At 41.2% G+C, this 15,442-nt stretch overlaps 2 protein-coding genes across 7 annotated transcripts; one reads left to right on the top strand and one right to left on the bottom strand.

The window, feature by feature from the left end:
• Positions 1-4,540: 4,540 nt before the first annotated feature.
• LOC112284800 (uncharacterized) lies at positions 4,541-6,899 on the bottom strand. 5 transcript variants are annotated; one of them, XM_024525080.3, is made up of 3 exons: positions 6,759-6,899; positions 6,403-6,516; positions 4,541-6,187 (listed from the first exon to the last, which is right to left on the bottom strand). In XM_024525080.3, exons 1-3 carry the CDS (start codon positions 6,844-6,846, stop codon positions 6,147-6,149), a joined length of 243 nt encoding a protein of 80 aa, XP_024380848.1. In that variant the 5' UTR covers positions 6,847-6,899; the 3' UTR covers positions 4,541-6,146. The 5 variants fall into 5 exon arrangements, with proteins under 5 accessions (XP_024380848.1, XP_073386205.1, XP_024380838.1 ...); XM_073530104.2 differs by having other exon boundaries at positions 6,439-6,516; XM_024525070.3 differs by having other exon boundaries at positions 6,403-6,511.
• Positions 6,900-7,561: 662 nt separating this feature from the next.
• LOC112284791 (AT-hook motif nuclear-localized protein 16) lies at positions 7,562-10,971 on the top strand. Of its 2 annotated transcripts, none has more exons than XM_024525040.3 (2): positions 7,562-8,884; positions 9,009-10,971. In XM_024525040.3, exon 2 carries the CDS (start codon positions 9,105-9,107, stop codon positions 9,960-9,962), a length of 858 nt encoding a protein of 285 aa, XP_024380808.1. In that variant the 5' UTR covers positions 7,562-8,884; positions 9,009-9,104; the 3' UTR covers positions 9,963-10,971. The 2 variants fall into 2 exon arrangements, with proteins under 2 accessions (XP_024380808.1, XP_024380798.1); XM_024525030.3 differs by having other exon boundaries at positions 9,001-10,971.
• Positions 10,972-15,442: the final 4,471 nt, after the last annotated feature.

The following is a 15,442-nucleotide window of genomic DNA, read 5'->3' as shown; positions in this document are numbered from 1 at the left end:
ACAAAATAAATTTTATATAAATATAACGATGCTATTCTTAATTGATTAATTTAATTTATTACAAAAAGAAAATGCTAAACTGAAATTTAAATGAAAGCTAATTGCACTACATTCATATCAGAAAACATAATTTAAAACTATACAAAGATTTGCAGTATAATTATTTTTTAAAAAATAAAAATAAAATAAAATTACATCGAACATGTAAAATATGGTATTTCAAATGCTAATTAAAAAAAATTGAATAAAGGTTCTGAATTGATCCAAGGCTTTTGTTAAAACATGATTTTGACAAAGATAGATTAATACATTTTTATGCTAAAGAGAACTTAATACTTAGAGAGCAAGATGAGAGGCTACAGCTTTTAAATCCATCGATCCTTTATAATTCAGAAAGCCTAGCTTAATTGGTTTTATATTTAGAAAATTTAGTCTAAATGTCTAAGGAGGAAAAGAGGTGGTATGCACATTTTTCTACATGGCATAAAGAGTGTTGTCCTCTAGAATTCCAATAAGGTTACATGAAGATGTGGTTTTAAAAGAAAATTAAGAATTCATATCAAAAAATGCTAAAAGTAGCCTTTTAAGAAAATAAGAAACAAAATTTTTTAAACTTATTAGAATTGTTAGAATTAAGATATAAAATAACATGTTTGGACTTATCATAAGAGAAAGTCTTGGTCCATTACATGACCTCTTTACACTTTATATTTTATCTAAAGACTAATGCTTTCAAATGAGAGGTTTTCCTCACCATACATGGAATTCTAGTAAATTCTTACAAAGCATGTCTCAATAAATTTTATACTTTTAAAAATGTATATTAAAAAAATCATGAAAATAATACACTAAAAATAAATAGATCATGGAGTGAAATTTCTATGCAATCAAAGAAATATTTTTAATTATTATATATATTATGCAATAATTTTGTGAATTTCTACATTAAAAGCACATTCAAAAACATTAACAGTATATATATTTATACACACAATGTCATGCATAAAAACCACACAATTTTATTATTCACTTGTAAACTGTTTGGTTCTACGGTGCTTGGTTAATTGTGAATAAAAATCCATCAAAGCAACCTTTGCTTTTCTTGTGACTGTAATCTCTTGGTGAATGCCTCACAAAATTTTCCATAAAGTTTCCCTTGAAGGGTTTCTTCTTTCTCACCCTCTCTATACATGTAACCAGTGTGTTGAATGGCACCGAATAGAGGAGTTCCAGGAACACTGATACACAAGGCCATGCTGGCAGATGAGTTGGCACCTCACCTGGACTCATCAAGAGCATTGACAACTAATTAGCCGCGGAGAAACGCGCCGTAGCGTCAAGCGGCGGCGGCTGTGGCGGCAGCCGCTCGTCGAGATGGCACCCGTTGCGGAAGAGGAGGGAGGAGGAAGATGAAGGAGAAAGGGTGTTCAGTGGAGGCTCCCCAGTCTCCGATGATCAATGACGCGCTGTCCGTCTGTTAGCCTATCGGTCTGTCAGTCTATCTGTATGTCTGTCTGCAGCTATGGGTGTCTTTAATGTACAGCTCTGGCTGCTTTGAATGAATGCTCCAGTTGCGGGTTCTGCGCTGAAACAGCTTCAGGTCATCGATTTCTGGGCACGTTTCGGTCACCACGCTTGAACTGGTGGAGCTCACCCTGTAGTGGTGGTAGTGGTGGCTGCGGCGGCTTCTCATCAACTGCTCACCACCACCACCCCTCGAGAGCCGTATCCCTCTCTCTCTCTCTCTCTCTCTCTCTCTCTCTCTCCGAAATGGCGCGAAGGCGCACCTCGAGAGTTTGAACTAGTCCCAGACGGTGGTGCCGGCCAGATGCAGGAGAAAAGGGAGCCTCTGCATGATTTTTCCACCCGACTGTCAAGGGAATCACAAATAAGCTGATGTAGTCTTTGACCTATATACCTCCAAGACTTGGTCCATTTCAGGCTCCGATGCATCACACCCATTCTTTCAAAAAGGGGGTGAAAGACAAACATGACCACAACGACGACGACGAAGAAGAAGAAGACTGCACAATCGCACCCTTCGTTCCACTCCAGCAGACAATTGGCACCGAGAACTACCTCGAAGCTAATACTCATCACAGTTATCTACTGAGGAGAGTTGACATCTGTAATGAAAGCTAGATAAGAAACCAAGCCATAGAGGGCGTAGAACAACGATGAAGGATGCTGACGACGACGATGATGATGCCGCTGCTGCAGATCGCAGGATGCCGAAACTTTTGGTGTCGAGCTTTGACGCCTCACACCAGCAACAGGCTTTTCTGTTTGCTGCCGCAGCAAACTCAGTCATTCATGGTCGAAGCCCCACAAATTGGAAGGTCCTACGTGGAATAATCCACGTCAGCGCATACCACGTGTGATATTGGCGCAGGGTCGTAACTCTTCCCGGGAAAATGAAGAGCGGGACAATTGCCACGTCAGATTCCAGTTTGGTTGTGCTAAACACAGCTATTCTTCTCGTTTACTGAACTAGAAACCATGGCTCCACAAACACCTGCATGACATATTATCAACAAAACAGCGTTTAATGACTTGGTGAGCAAATAAGGGAGAAAATGGAAATCAATGGGGTTACGACATTTGTCAGTAGGGAGGGGGGGCAACACTCCGACGTGGAGGGGGACGGCGTGCCAGCTGGAGGGCGTCACCCCTTCTGCTGCGTGCCACGGTGTCACAACCTGTGCATACGTGGCGGGTACTATATGCCACGTTGGTTGACCCCGTTTTCCATCCACCCATGTGATCCAATGCTGGTGACACCCGCTGATGTACTTCGATGGTTACCATTTATTCCAATAATCCGCTATTCGTTGATGCAGAATTGATGGTATCCCCATTGGTTTCTATGAATAATTGTAAAGAGAACATTTAGGAAACGATTTCTCAAAATGTTATTTCAATTACTTATCGTAGTTTAAAATTTTCTTCACAACATTTCATTGTTTTGAAAGAATGTATATATCAATAATAATGATTATAATACTAATAATAGAGTATTAAAAAATTAGATTGTGTAAAATTTATAGTTAATCATATACGTATAATGCTAAGTACATATTCGTACATGTGTTCAGTTACTCCAACCGCATTATTCTGAGTATTATTTAAACGATGCAAACTACTAAAAATGGATCACTTTCCTTTTTCAATTGTTGATGTTTACTCTTGTGTATTTTGCTGTATTGGTGGTGTGTTGCTTTGTGTTTTATTTTTATTCAGACATGTTTCATGTTTCAGCTTTTTTATTTCTTTTTCTTTTCTTTTTCGTTTCATCTTTCTTGTTTTGTAAATGCAGAAGTATATTCTGCCAAATATTTCTATCAAAATTCTGGTTTTTGGTTGTTGCATTTTGTATTAGATACTGGGTATGTTCAAGTAATTGTACAAGTAGCTAACAAGTGCCTGATTTTGGTGATTTCGATGAAAGAATTTTACAAGTATCCCAAACATTTCAATTTCCAATGAATTGTTCTAGATTTCAAACGAAATATGTAATGGAGTGGTGAAAATAAGACCAAAATGGCTTGGAATTATAAACATAACTGTGTACTCTACAGAATAATTTAAATTTTTATACTATATATATATTTGAAATAAATTTATTATTCATTTTTATTTTGCAGAAATAGTCGGAACCAATATAAGATCCAAAACAGCAAAAACATGTTATGTGATTTATGACAATGCCTTGATCTATTACAACACTTTTAAACACACTGATGTGTGTGTGTGTTTTTGTGCATGTGTGCATATATTCACATGTACACATGTTCCTTTTGTTGGTACCACATGCTCCAACTGAAAAAATGATTTTTTTTTATCAAAACAACATAGAACATGATGATTTCCTAAATTTCCTAGTTCTTATTTCCTTTTAAGACATCCCCAGTTGCCCAGCCATAAAGAGGGCATTTTATATAAATAGAGTGCTTGGCTTCAGGGTCCCCTACATAGCAGTTGTTTGAGACAACATTCCCAACTGAAAAGTTTGTGCTTGTTCAGGTGGGGCACATACAGAAGCAAAAATAAAATAATGAGATGGGGCCCAATGGAGCCACTGATGTCATCTTGTACCCTAATCCTTCAACATTTTTGAACATGGCATGCTCAATCGAATGAAAAAAACAATAGAAAATTGATAAGATTAAGAAGAAAATTGAACTACTAATACTTCTAGAGTTGGCTAAGTGTAGGGGAAAAGGTGGAATGAAGTGCATATATATATATATATATATATATATACATATATATGTTATATATATATGTTAATAGCCAATAGTATGCTTCCTTTTGACAAGTTTTGAAGTCATTGTCTGCTGCCCCAGAATATTTATCATTCATCTTGTAGGATGTAGCTGAAGCAAACCCATTTCTCAATTATTCAAATTTATTTTTTCTTAGCTTATTTGTTAAAAATAGTACTATGAAAGTAGAAAGTAATATGCAATAATAATAGTACTAGTGTAATGAAATTTATGTACTGACTATGTTGTGGGAGATGAAAATTGCTCCAGTAGATGGTATTCAATGTGACATATTTGGTTTTGATTAATGCCTCTAACAATATAGAAATAAAAATAGAATTCACTAAAGCTCAATAAAATATGCAAAGCTGGGTTGGTGCTGGCCTGCAAGTAATAGCCACGTTGAGGCTACTACAACAAGCCCTAATATTTGAGCCCTGGTATGGCCCCTCATATTTACCAGATGTCTCTGTTCACACCAGGCTTCTAAATTCAGGGTAAATAGAGGAATGTACATGTGTTGGATGAACGTACCCATGCGGATGGATGGACATGGTTAGGTTGGAATTTGGTTGTTTCATTCCTACTCTCGAATAGAACGTGCTCATATTCAATTTTGCAAGATGTCAATAATGGGAATAAAAAGGTAACCTTAATTATTATTTTAATAGAAAAAGTCAAGATATCAAACCCAATCCACAAAGGACTTGCTATATATATAGCCATATGATTTTTACCATTACTTTTTCACAATCATTGTAGCCAATCATTATTTTTTCTTGACTTGTAATCCTGTAATCCATTTCTAAAATCTCAAGAAGAAAATACTATCTTTTTCAATAATGTCAATACCATATTTTTAAAAATTGAACTAATATTTTATAATCCATTTTTTTCTTCAAAGAAGACCCTCATTATCTAGATTGACTCAATTGGGCACCTTTAGTCTTGTTCAAATCTTAATAATTGATTCTTTGAATTTTGTAAGCTAATATTTGATTTTATGGAACAAAATCTGCATTGGTGTTTTTCAAATGTAGAAATTGTGATGAAACAAGCAACAAAATTCAATAAAATATTACTATTAAAAATATATATATATATATATATATATATATTTCTTGCTAAATATACATTACCTGGAACAGGAGAGCATTTATAATTATTTTAATTGTGTTTAAAAATGAATAAAAACTAAACTGAAATACTTAAAGTGTATTGGTGCTGAGAAACATAGAATCTAGTAAATAAACATATTACTAAATAGAAAAAATTATAATTATCCTTCAAATAAAGGGTATTGTAAAGACTTGGTAACTTGAGTAAGCTTTTTTTGACAAAATTTCCCCTCATTAACCCCCAATTTTAAAAGGAAGCATTTAAACACAAATACTGCAAAATGGGCTTACCATTCTTCATCATGAAAGAAGCTATTTTGCATTCAATCCCATCTCATTTTTATTTTTATCTTTTTCCTCACCCAAGATAATATCAACTTTTAATGCCGTAACTCACATGTTTGTCTATTCCGAACTCTTATAATGAAATCTTTGGCATAGTGCTTTCTCTTCAGAAGACTTTTCCATTGCAAAACAGAACATAGCAATAAGTCAAAGACAAAACATCACACAATCATTGTACAGCTTTTTTAAACAACAAAATATAATAAAATAAAAAGAACCAATACAACTTCACAACAACAAAAAATAAACCTTCTTTTCTTGTTTTTCATGATTCGGTTCATAATTCTCGCGCTCCAGTTTGTTAAATTTTTCATGCCACGTAGACTCAAGACAGAGTATTTACTTAACCTTTTTTGTTTGTTTTTTTGTTTTGTTTTGTTTTTTTTTGGTTTTTGGTATCTTTTGGTGTAGATTGTTGCTAACCTCCCACTGCAGCGATGAGGGAGCAAGTAAGCGAACCTGACATTCCAGAGAGCAAAAAACAGAGCACCGCAAAAAAAGCGTCAGGAAGCCATTGATAGAAGCCTCCAGTGGACACAAATGTGGGCTCGCAAAGCTCCACAGCCATGGTCCAGTCAGCCTCGCAATCTCCCCCTTTTTCTATTGATGCGAACAACCGAACAAACAGCATGTGGCTTGGAAACAAAAAAACGACTACAAGGGGAAAAGGGCACCGGGGGATCTCATCATGCACACAACAAACTTGGTACCGCTGTCGAGAGCAGAGCGCGGCGCTGAATATGAGCCACACTGCATTGTCGCTACCGATCGACGCTTTCGTTTCTGTCCTGATGCAAAGCTCCACACACATACAACAAGAGAGAGCGTGAGCGAGAGAGAGAGAGAGGAAGAGAGAGCGAGACACACGCAGCGAGCGAGAGAGAGAGAGAGCGCGAGAGACACACGCAGAGGGAGCAATAGCAATGATGTTATCAGGAAACGTGTGGGCCCAGAACGGAGCTGGAAACACTCCACCGGGTTTAGAAAATTGACAGGTGACTGACTGCACAGGGAGCGTCATTCGCAGAACCTGGACGAGGGTCGACAGAGCATCCACGCAACCACCAGGAGCCTCCGTTCCAGAGAGGCATGGCCATGATACGGATGGGAATTCCCATTCTTCCATGCAATCAACCTGATCAGGTACCCTCAAATTAAGCAATTACGATCCATTGATCAGCGGCACCCTTCGGTATAGCAGTGGCACCCGTCGCCTAGGGTGCGCCTTTGTGCTGGGAAAGCAAACGGTGCGCTGGGGCTGCTGCTAGATTCAACTTGTGCGTGGGAGAGGCTGCAGGCACTGTAGGCGCATGTAGCTGCGGTGGGGATCACATGGAGGGGAAGTAGGGTGGGGAGGCGTGACGCAGCAGCAGTGATAGCAACAGGACTGGGAACTGGGGCGGGGTTGGACTCGGAGCGGTGCCAGACGAATGGTGGGAGATGATCAGGGAAGCATTGATGGAGGAGAGAGAGAGACAGAGAGACAGAGAGAGACAGAGAGAGATTGACGGTGTGGGTGTGGGGGAGGAGGAGGTGTAAGTAAGCAAGGAAGGAAAGAAGGAGGGGACTAGTAGTAGAGCGCATTGAAGCCACCAGGGCAGACGGCGCACGGATGGGCGTTCCGACGGGGTGGGGGGGTTACGGAAGCGCGGGTGCACGGGAACCCCGCGGGAGGACGACGCCCGCGCCGCGAGGGTCAGGCCCTCGCCTCGGAGGGCCCCGCACGTTGCGCCACGGCGACACCACTAATGCGGCGGTCAAAGGCCGGTTTTTTCAATAGCCTTGACGAGGACCGAGGCGGAATCATGACGCCCCCACCCCCCTCACCCTGCTTGAAACCCACCGTGACGGAGGAGGAGGAAGAAGTGTGAAGCGGGTGCTGAGGGTTCGATGCTTCGGGGAAGAGGGTGCGAGGTGCTAGCTGCAGGAGAGGCTGACAACCGAGGCAGATCGTTCGAAGTTGCTCCAGTGTGCTACGACTGTAGGGGTGCTAGTTGTTGTTCAGGCAGAGCTTGTGAACCGCAATTGTGTCGTAAGCTGTTGTCTCCACTGGCGGAGAGTATAGTAGGTGCACGACGTGTAGATTTGGCCTGAAGCGAGGGGGCGCATCGAAGCTGAGAGAAGCAATTTTGGGGTGGTTGGCTTGCTTGGTGCGGCTTGCGCTGGTCCGAAGACTTTGTGTGCAAGTGATGACGGGTTAGGCTGCCGGTGGGGTTGTGTGCAGTGCGTGGGACTTGTCCTTGTGGACGAACCTCTAGCGCGGGAGTACGGCGTCCTTGCTTCGAGTAAAGAGGGTTCTTTGCGTTGGTTCAGGCTTTTCCGCTTTTAGGTGTCGAAATTTTGTAAGGGCGGTGCCGGGCTTCACGACCCAGGGCCGATCCGTGTTCTGCTGGATCCGTAGCGTGGGTAGTTTGTTTTTCTGGTGGGAGGCTTTTGTGACAGTGGGCGTCTGGTATCTGACAAATGCCTGGTAGGTTTATTACAACTACATGCAGCTCGACTTCTAGCTGGTTACGAGATCGACTGTTGGTTCGTTTTTGTAAGGTTGGCTGTAGTCCCCTGGCAGCTTGTTTCCTTGCGGAAGGTATTGTGGACGCCAGCGCTCGCTGTTCCGCTGTCGGGGTTTCCTGATAGATGTGAGATAGAAAACAAGGCCGTTGGTGCTTGGGGTTTGTAGGAGCATCGGCTATCAATACACACCTGTTTACTGTTTCATCTACTGGGAAGCTAAGGACGTCGAAATCATTCAGGTTTCCCTCTCGTGTCGGAATCCAAGCGCAACATGAGTGAGCAATCCCTCACGTGATATACGCCTTCTCTTTCTCTCTCACCCTCCCCCTCCCATTTACCTTAAAACATTACTGCCTGAAGCTCTCAGTGATCACACTCGGATTCCCACTTTCCCAAATTCCCATAGCAGGGCACGTTGTATCAGAGAATTCTAGCTTACGACAATCCTCTCGAACACTGGGGGGTGCACCATTCATCCTGCGTGATGTAGATCTCGGTGAAATAGGAAAGGAATCGTCTTGGTTTCTATCTCGGAGTCACTCACCCATCATCGGTGGTGGGCCTGGTCAATCTCGAAAGTGACCCGCGTGTTTGGTTGTCTTTTCAAGGAAAACCCCAGTTTGTGCAAAAGCCAAGACGCAAGAAGTAAGTGTTTCCGCAACTTCGTTTGTTGGTGAGCCTGTGAAAAGAGGGTAGTGTTTATGTGAGCACTGCTGTGGTGACAAAGTGTGCAGCGCTGGCGACCCTAACTTCGTATAAAGTGACTCAGATTGATGCACCGTGGGGGATCGTGAGGGGCCATCACGAGAAGCTGTGGGAAGATAGGTACAAGCAGGCGGCGGCGGAGAACTTCGGGCATGTTTGCATGGCCGGGGTGGAGGGTGGAGCAGAGATGGGCTCCCGACCCTCTCCGCCAGGAGGGAACTCCTCAGACGAAGAGCAAAGCGGAAGCAGCGTGCCTGGCCGACCACGTAAACGCAGCAAGGGGAAGAGCAAACCACCACCTGGACCCGGTGAACCTTCTCGTAAACCCCGAGGTCGTCCTCCTGGCTCCAAAAATAAACCTAAACCTCCAGTTATTATCACCAGGGAGAACGGGAATGCCATGAGACCCCACATCCTGGAGGTTGCAAGTGGGCATGATGTTTGGGAGAGCGTTGCAGACTTCGCTCGTCGGCGACAGAGAGGAATTTGCGTCATGGGCGGAAGCGGGACTGTGACGAATGTGACTCTACGGCAATCTACAACGCCCGGGGCGACTGTTACCATCCACGGCCGCTTTGAAATCATCTCGCTCTCTGGGTCGTATTTGCCTCCACCGTCTCCAACTCCTCCAGCAGGGCTTACAACGGGGCTCACAATTTCCTTTGCGGGGGCGTCGGGGCAAGTTTTGGGTGGGTGTGTTGTAGGAGCGTTGATGGCGGCCAGCCCAGTTTTGGTGGTTGCGACGTCGTTCACGGGCGCAACGTATGATCGGCTTCCGCTAGCGGAGGACGAGCCGCCGATGCTGCAAGTGACAGTAGCTTCAGCTGCACCGACAATGCAATCACCGGATTTGTCCTCTTATAACCCATCGACTGCATTACAAAACTTGTATAACATAGTCCCACAGAGCAATCCGAACCTGAACAGCCAGCAGGCAGCGCAATTGGCGACGCCGCAGGATGTTATCAATCCTTGGGCAACTGGTAGTGGGCACACGCAACGGCCCCAACCTTATTGAGTACGAGATTGTACTATATCGCTATGTCCATGATCTTTGTTCTACCGAGTCGGTCACGTGGTTTTGTGGATTGATCACAATTGGAGCTTTTTTTGTCACTCGAGTCAGGTATCAAATATGGTATTTTTAAGGTATGCACGCCCCTCCAAATCTCGAAGCCCCCAGATACCGTCTGCTTAAAATCCAGTGCATAGGACATTTATTCATGGGACCTTTTACATTTCCCCACACCCCCGCCTCCTCCCCCCTCCCCCCACCCCCTAAAAAATTTATGTACATGATAGTGTCGAGCAACCCGTGAGTGACTTGCCACCTATCCTTGAAAATGATGTGAAGCAGCTCTTTTTATTGCACTGATCTTCAGTGGCGATGCTCGCCATCGTATTCCTCACTACTTCCGTGTAATAAGCGGATTCAGTTCATACGATAACAAACAGACAGTATGACAGCCGAGGTTGGCGTTGGTGGGGTCATACTTGATGCCTGTCGATGATCGATAACACCCGTTGGGATCATAATCATAGCTTTCCCTGGATTTTCCTTGAAAATATATCCAGGTTTCATTTAAGAATAAGGCTTGGTAGGTAATAGCAAAGGTCGAGATGGACCATTAGCATTGTAGTACTTTTTATGTCTTGCAAGAGAAACAAACTGAGACGACTTGAGTCCTTGTGGTTATGTCTAAACGCCGCCCGTTCTTTATCACCGTACTTAGGGCCCTAAACCTCTCTTGATCATTTTCACTTGCAGCAATTTTGCTAGTAAGTATAAATTCGACCGTAGATGAGTTGCCCGCAGCATGTTGGGTTCCGGGAACATGAGAACTTGGGTGGTTCATGCAAAACAGTGTCCGGCTGCAGTCCCCTTCTGGGATACCGAGGTCTGATTTATTCAACATTTGTACTGCGAGCTCAGCTCTGCATCAATGCGTAGATGAAATGCATGTTGTAGAGCTGGCCCAACTATCAATTGAAAATCAGGCACTTGATCTGCCAACTTCAAAATTTTACTCTGTTCGTGCCACCGAATCTGCTTATCCTTTCTCTAACACTTTCTAATTTCTGATTCCCTGTTGGTTACTTGTAAAGCTCGTCTGCATTCTAGTTGTCCTCGTCTTATGAAATGTAGTAGCCAACGGGATTTGAATGTGAATGATGCCTTGACGAAGCCGGAGTTGTATGGTTTCGGAGTCTTTCACAAAGTTAGCATTCTTGTTAGTCACCGTTGATGACTTGTGAAGATGTTTTTTTGATTACTTACAGTGCGTCCAAGTGTTTGGTCCCTCTAATGCGGTACAGGGCTTTGCACAAAGTTAAGTACTGAACTTCTGCGACTATTGCTCCATATGTGAAGCAGGTAAGATCTGAAATCAATCTGCAGTACCTTATATGCTTAATGGGGATCACTCCTCAATGATTCATCATAAAACATGCAATGTTTTTTTAATCTGATTAAGGTGTTCGATGTTATGTGTGCGGCTTTCTAGTCTTGAAACTAATTTGTTCCTGCTCTACCATGTCATTGCTACGAAGTATTTAAGTTATTCATAAAGTGTGTCAAGCTTTTATACTTGCAATTCTAAATTACCAGGTCGACTGTACCACATAACATAACTCCCAAAGCTTTCCAAATATTATTACATCTTGCGAAAGTGGTGGTTGCTAATGACAGAGAGGGGATCAGAAAACCTTGCAATAACATTGTAAAGATTAGCGATCATTTTATTTGACCTGAGGCCGCTGATTTTTCTGCAGATAATGAAGTTACAGTCAGCAAATTCTTGATATGTCTTTGGAAGCTTACCGTGCATGCGTCTAGTTGTTGAATTTATATTTAGGTATCAATTCTAGAATTCAACCTGTTTGAGGTAAACGATTTGACTTCTTATTTCTCTTTTTGTTTTATAAAATGAGCAAATTAGCTCAACTTTTTGCTATGTTGTTCAGTGGTCACATATCTTCCCCATGCAGTACTTGTCAGGGTAGGAGTTGTGTTGAAGTGGGTGGTGAATTTTCGTACATTGGACAGCCAAAATCAGCACACTTCAGGAACGTTAAAACAGGAGACTTAAGACTGTCTGGAACTTGAAACAGATCGTGGTATGATTGCGTGTGATTGCTATGTCTATTTAGGGCTTTAATTCCTAAATTTCTGTAGCCACTAATTCCCAAAATTCTACTTTCTACACACAGTGTGCTCAAGGACTGATTATTTTAAGATTTATTTTTGTTGTGAATTATTTATTTACGCTTTGATCTTACAAGCAAAGCTTCGAATCCAATTATCATATTCTTGATGTCGTGGTTTCTCTCACGTGCTTGAGTTGTGCCCAAAACATGAACTAATGCTGGACATCCTTCCTCTTGTATACAGCAGTTCTAGGAGTCCACACATAAAGAGACTAGATTCCTTTTGCCTGCTGATACCTTCAGTTTGAATTGTGCTCAGAACTTCGAAGCTAGTTAATTGCTTAATCTAGTGAAGCCTAATTCAACAGTGCAGGGCAGATGCGTTACAGTTAGAAAATTAAGTGCTGCTAATGGGTAGACGAATAGATGACACCTGCGTGATTCGCACTATACTTACTCATGGTACAGCTTTCATCATGCTTGCGCCGTCGGACACGCATCGCCCCTATTCGAAGCACTGGCACAAAACCGCAACCATTTGCGTGTTATCTATGGTCAACAGCCTAGGTCCAGGATACAGTTGGCGTCGATCTTATCTTATTGATTTCTATGGTTGTTAGAGCATCAGACTTGTCTTTTGCTGTCCGCAATCTGATGACCCCTGAAGTTTGGGACTGGGTGGCCCTCTGAACCTACTTTTACGATCCTCTATTTTTATACAGTACATGGGTCGACGAAGCACCTCTGTCGCACCCAGTAGGCTTTTCAATGTTCGAGTCGAATTCTTTAACACGATAGCGTTGTTTAGTTGGACACGCATTCACATTTCCCTAGCTAGAGTAGAATACTGGTTGCAGGAAATCTGTCGTCACATGTGTGATACGCTTCGTAATGAGCTACGACGCCATTAACTCTGTCAATGGAACTTCCATATTGCTGTGGGCCACTTGTCCCATCAAGTTTAGTTGGTCTGCAGAGCCAATATTCTTAAAAGAGATTGCCACCTTCTGAGAGTCTGCCTGGAATGAGTATCGCACCTGTAATGCGGCTTGTTGATCACATGGCTGCGAACTTCCTCGATGCTTCATAATGAACAGTCGTGAATCGAAACCATTTCTTCAGCGGACGTCTGTGAATCGTCACCACTTGAGAGAAAACTCACGTGCCCGAGTAAAGTCTCTCTGGGGGTCAAATTTCAGAATAAAAGCAAATCATTGCAGTGCTTGATCACTTTGACGCATTGCGTTAGATCGTGAACCATTCTATCCGAATGTCGACGAACATGGTCACTTCAAAGATCAATGAAGTGGCCAGTGAACTGCTAGAGGAACTTGCACAAGTCCGGATCTGTACTTTTTAACCGAAGTCATTAGGGACACAAGTATTCTGTGCCTGGACGAAGATAGGTGTTTGCAACGTTCACCACCATGACATCCTTTAACGCCAGATCGCCCACACCTCTGCCACTGACGTGGCCGGATCGATCCAGACTTCACCCAGGGATGAAAGCGGAGAATCTACCAGAGCTGGTGTCAGTAATGCCTCCGACCAGATTTTCACACAATACGATGCAATCCACACACCGATTTTCTACTTTCCTTGACGACCCGCAACGACCAAGTTTCTACTTTCCTTGACAACGGCATAGGTTTCACCTTTCATCCCCGGGGGTATGAATACCGGCGCATGGTCTTTCACCGAGTGCTTCGCCCCCTCCAGAAACACTCACAGAAATACCAGCTTTTGCGACGCTTGAAAATCAGAAGAACCCAGGTCTCGATGCTTCTCCGTGCTAGAGTCTTGCAACAGGGTCTAGAGCACGAACTTCCAGCTCTGACATTCCGAGAACCTTACGCACCGAACACACTAGAGTTTCAAGTACTGTCGTGAACTGTGGAAACCATTAATGTTGTGGGAAGTACTGGAAGCTCAAAACATGGTTTTCGGTGTCCATCGGGCACTGATCAGGTACTGTCTTAACATGCTTAACTTCCTGGAGAGAGAGCGAGAGCGAGAGCGAGAGAGAGAGAGCACAGTCTTGGTCGCCGCTGCAACGCTTGCTTGCTGTGCAGTGCTTTGCTTTGCTTTTACGTTGCACTTGCTTTCGGTTTGGATTCTGTGGAAGAGTTCTCATTGATGAAGTGGGTTTTGCTCTCACATGCCACTTACATTGTTGCTGCTGCTGTTGTTGTTGTGGTTGTCGTTGTAGTTGAACAACAAGAGAGGCACGTTGGTTTGAATATGCAAAGGCTGTACGTGCGAGCATCTGGCGATCATGGTTGTCATGTCATCTCGTAGAATCAAAATCTGGTACCCACAATTTATTTCGCCGCATGTCTACTTGTCTATCTATCCACAAGATTTCATTTGTTGTTCGATTCACTGTTTGTTTGTTTGTTTTATTGTTCACATGGATATTGTGGGTGTCTATATATATATATATATATATATATCTTTAGTTGCTTTTTCTACAAAACTTTTGACACGTTTTTCATATTCATCACCAGCTTTCTTACTTTAGTTTTAAGGGGATAAATCTCTCTTTATATATGTATATATATATAAAATTCTGTTAGACCTTTGTTATTTTTTTTAATTCTGTAAATAAGATGAATTTTAAGTATTTCATATATATTTATTTCATATTCACTAAATCTTTGAGTCTATTAAAAATTAATGTATATCTCTCTATACATTTATTTCATTTCAATAAATTATCTATTGATTTTATTTTGTAAATATGATATCTTATTTTATTTAGATTTATTATTTTTTAATTTCTTATTTACTTATTCTTTGAATCTATTCCTGAAAGTTTTTATTTTTTATTTTTTATTTTGACATTTAATTATTTTATTAATATTTTGTTAAAAATAGAAATAATTATAAATTAAAAAAATAAAATTATTTTATATTTAATCAAACTATTTTATTAATTATTTTTACATTTTATCAAATCGATTTGATTAATAAAATCAAAAATAAAAATACTAATAAAATTATTGATTGGAATTAAAAAAAAAATGTCAAGTAGGTGGTGAGTTGTGGTGACAATAATAAAAACTATGATCACATTAGTAATATTCTAAATTTTTATAATTTTAAAAAATAGTATTAATTGATTTTATTAAAATTAAGTTAATAAAAATTATAAGAGACATTGCAACATAAGATGCAAACAATAATTGTGATTTGTTAAAGATAAAAAAAAATTAAAAACTATTTTTCTTTGTATTAGAATATATATTTTTAACCAAATTAGTTTTAAAATCTAAATAAAAAATAATTTATTCAAATATATATATATATATATATATATATATATATATATATACACACACACACACACAT

The sequence above is a fragment of the Physcomitrium patens genome, chromosome 1 (genome assembly GCF_059467195.1).
Source record: "Physcomitrium patens ecotype Gransden chromosome 1, ASM5946719v1, whole genome shotgun sequence".
In the NCBI taxonomy this organism is placed as follows: Eukaryota; Viridiplantae; Streptophyta; class Bryopsida; order Funariales; family Funariaceae; genus Physcomitrium; species Physcomitrium patens.
The sequence above is the reverse complement of the archived record's forward strand: the minus strand, read 5'-3'. Positions and strand labels throughout refer to the sequence as shown.

Excerpts from the sequence above, each read along its gene's own strand:
- LOC112284800 (XM_024525054.3), bottom strand. The coding sequence starts at position 6,846 with ATGGGAATTCCCATCCGTATCATGGCCATGCCTCTCTGGAACGGAGGC. Across the intron at positions 6,512-6,758 it reads CTCTGTCGACCCTCGTCCAG|AAACGAAAGCGTCGATCGGT; the intron begins GTTCTGCGAATG and ends GCATCAGGACAG.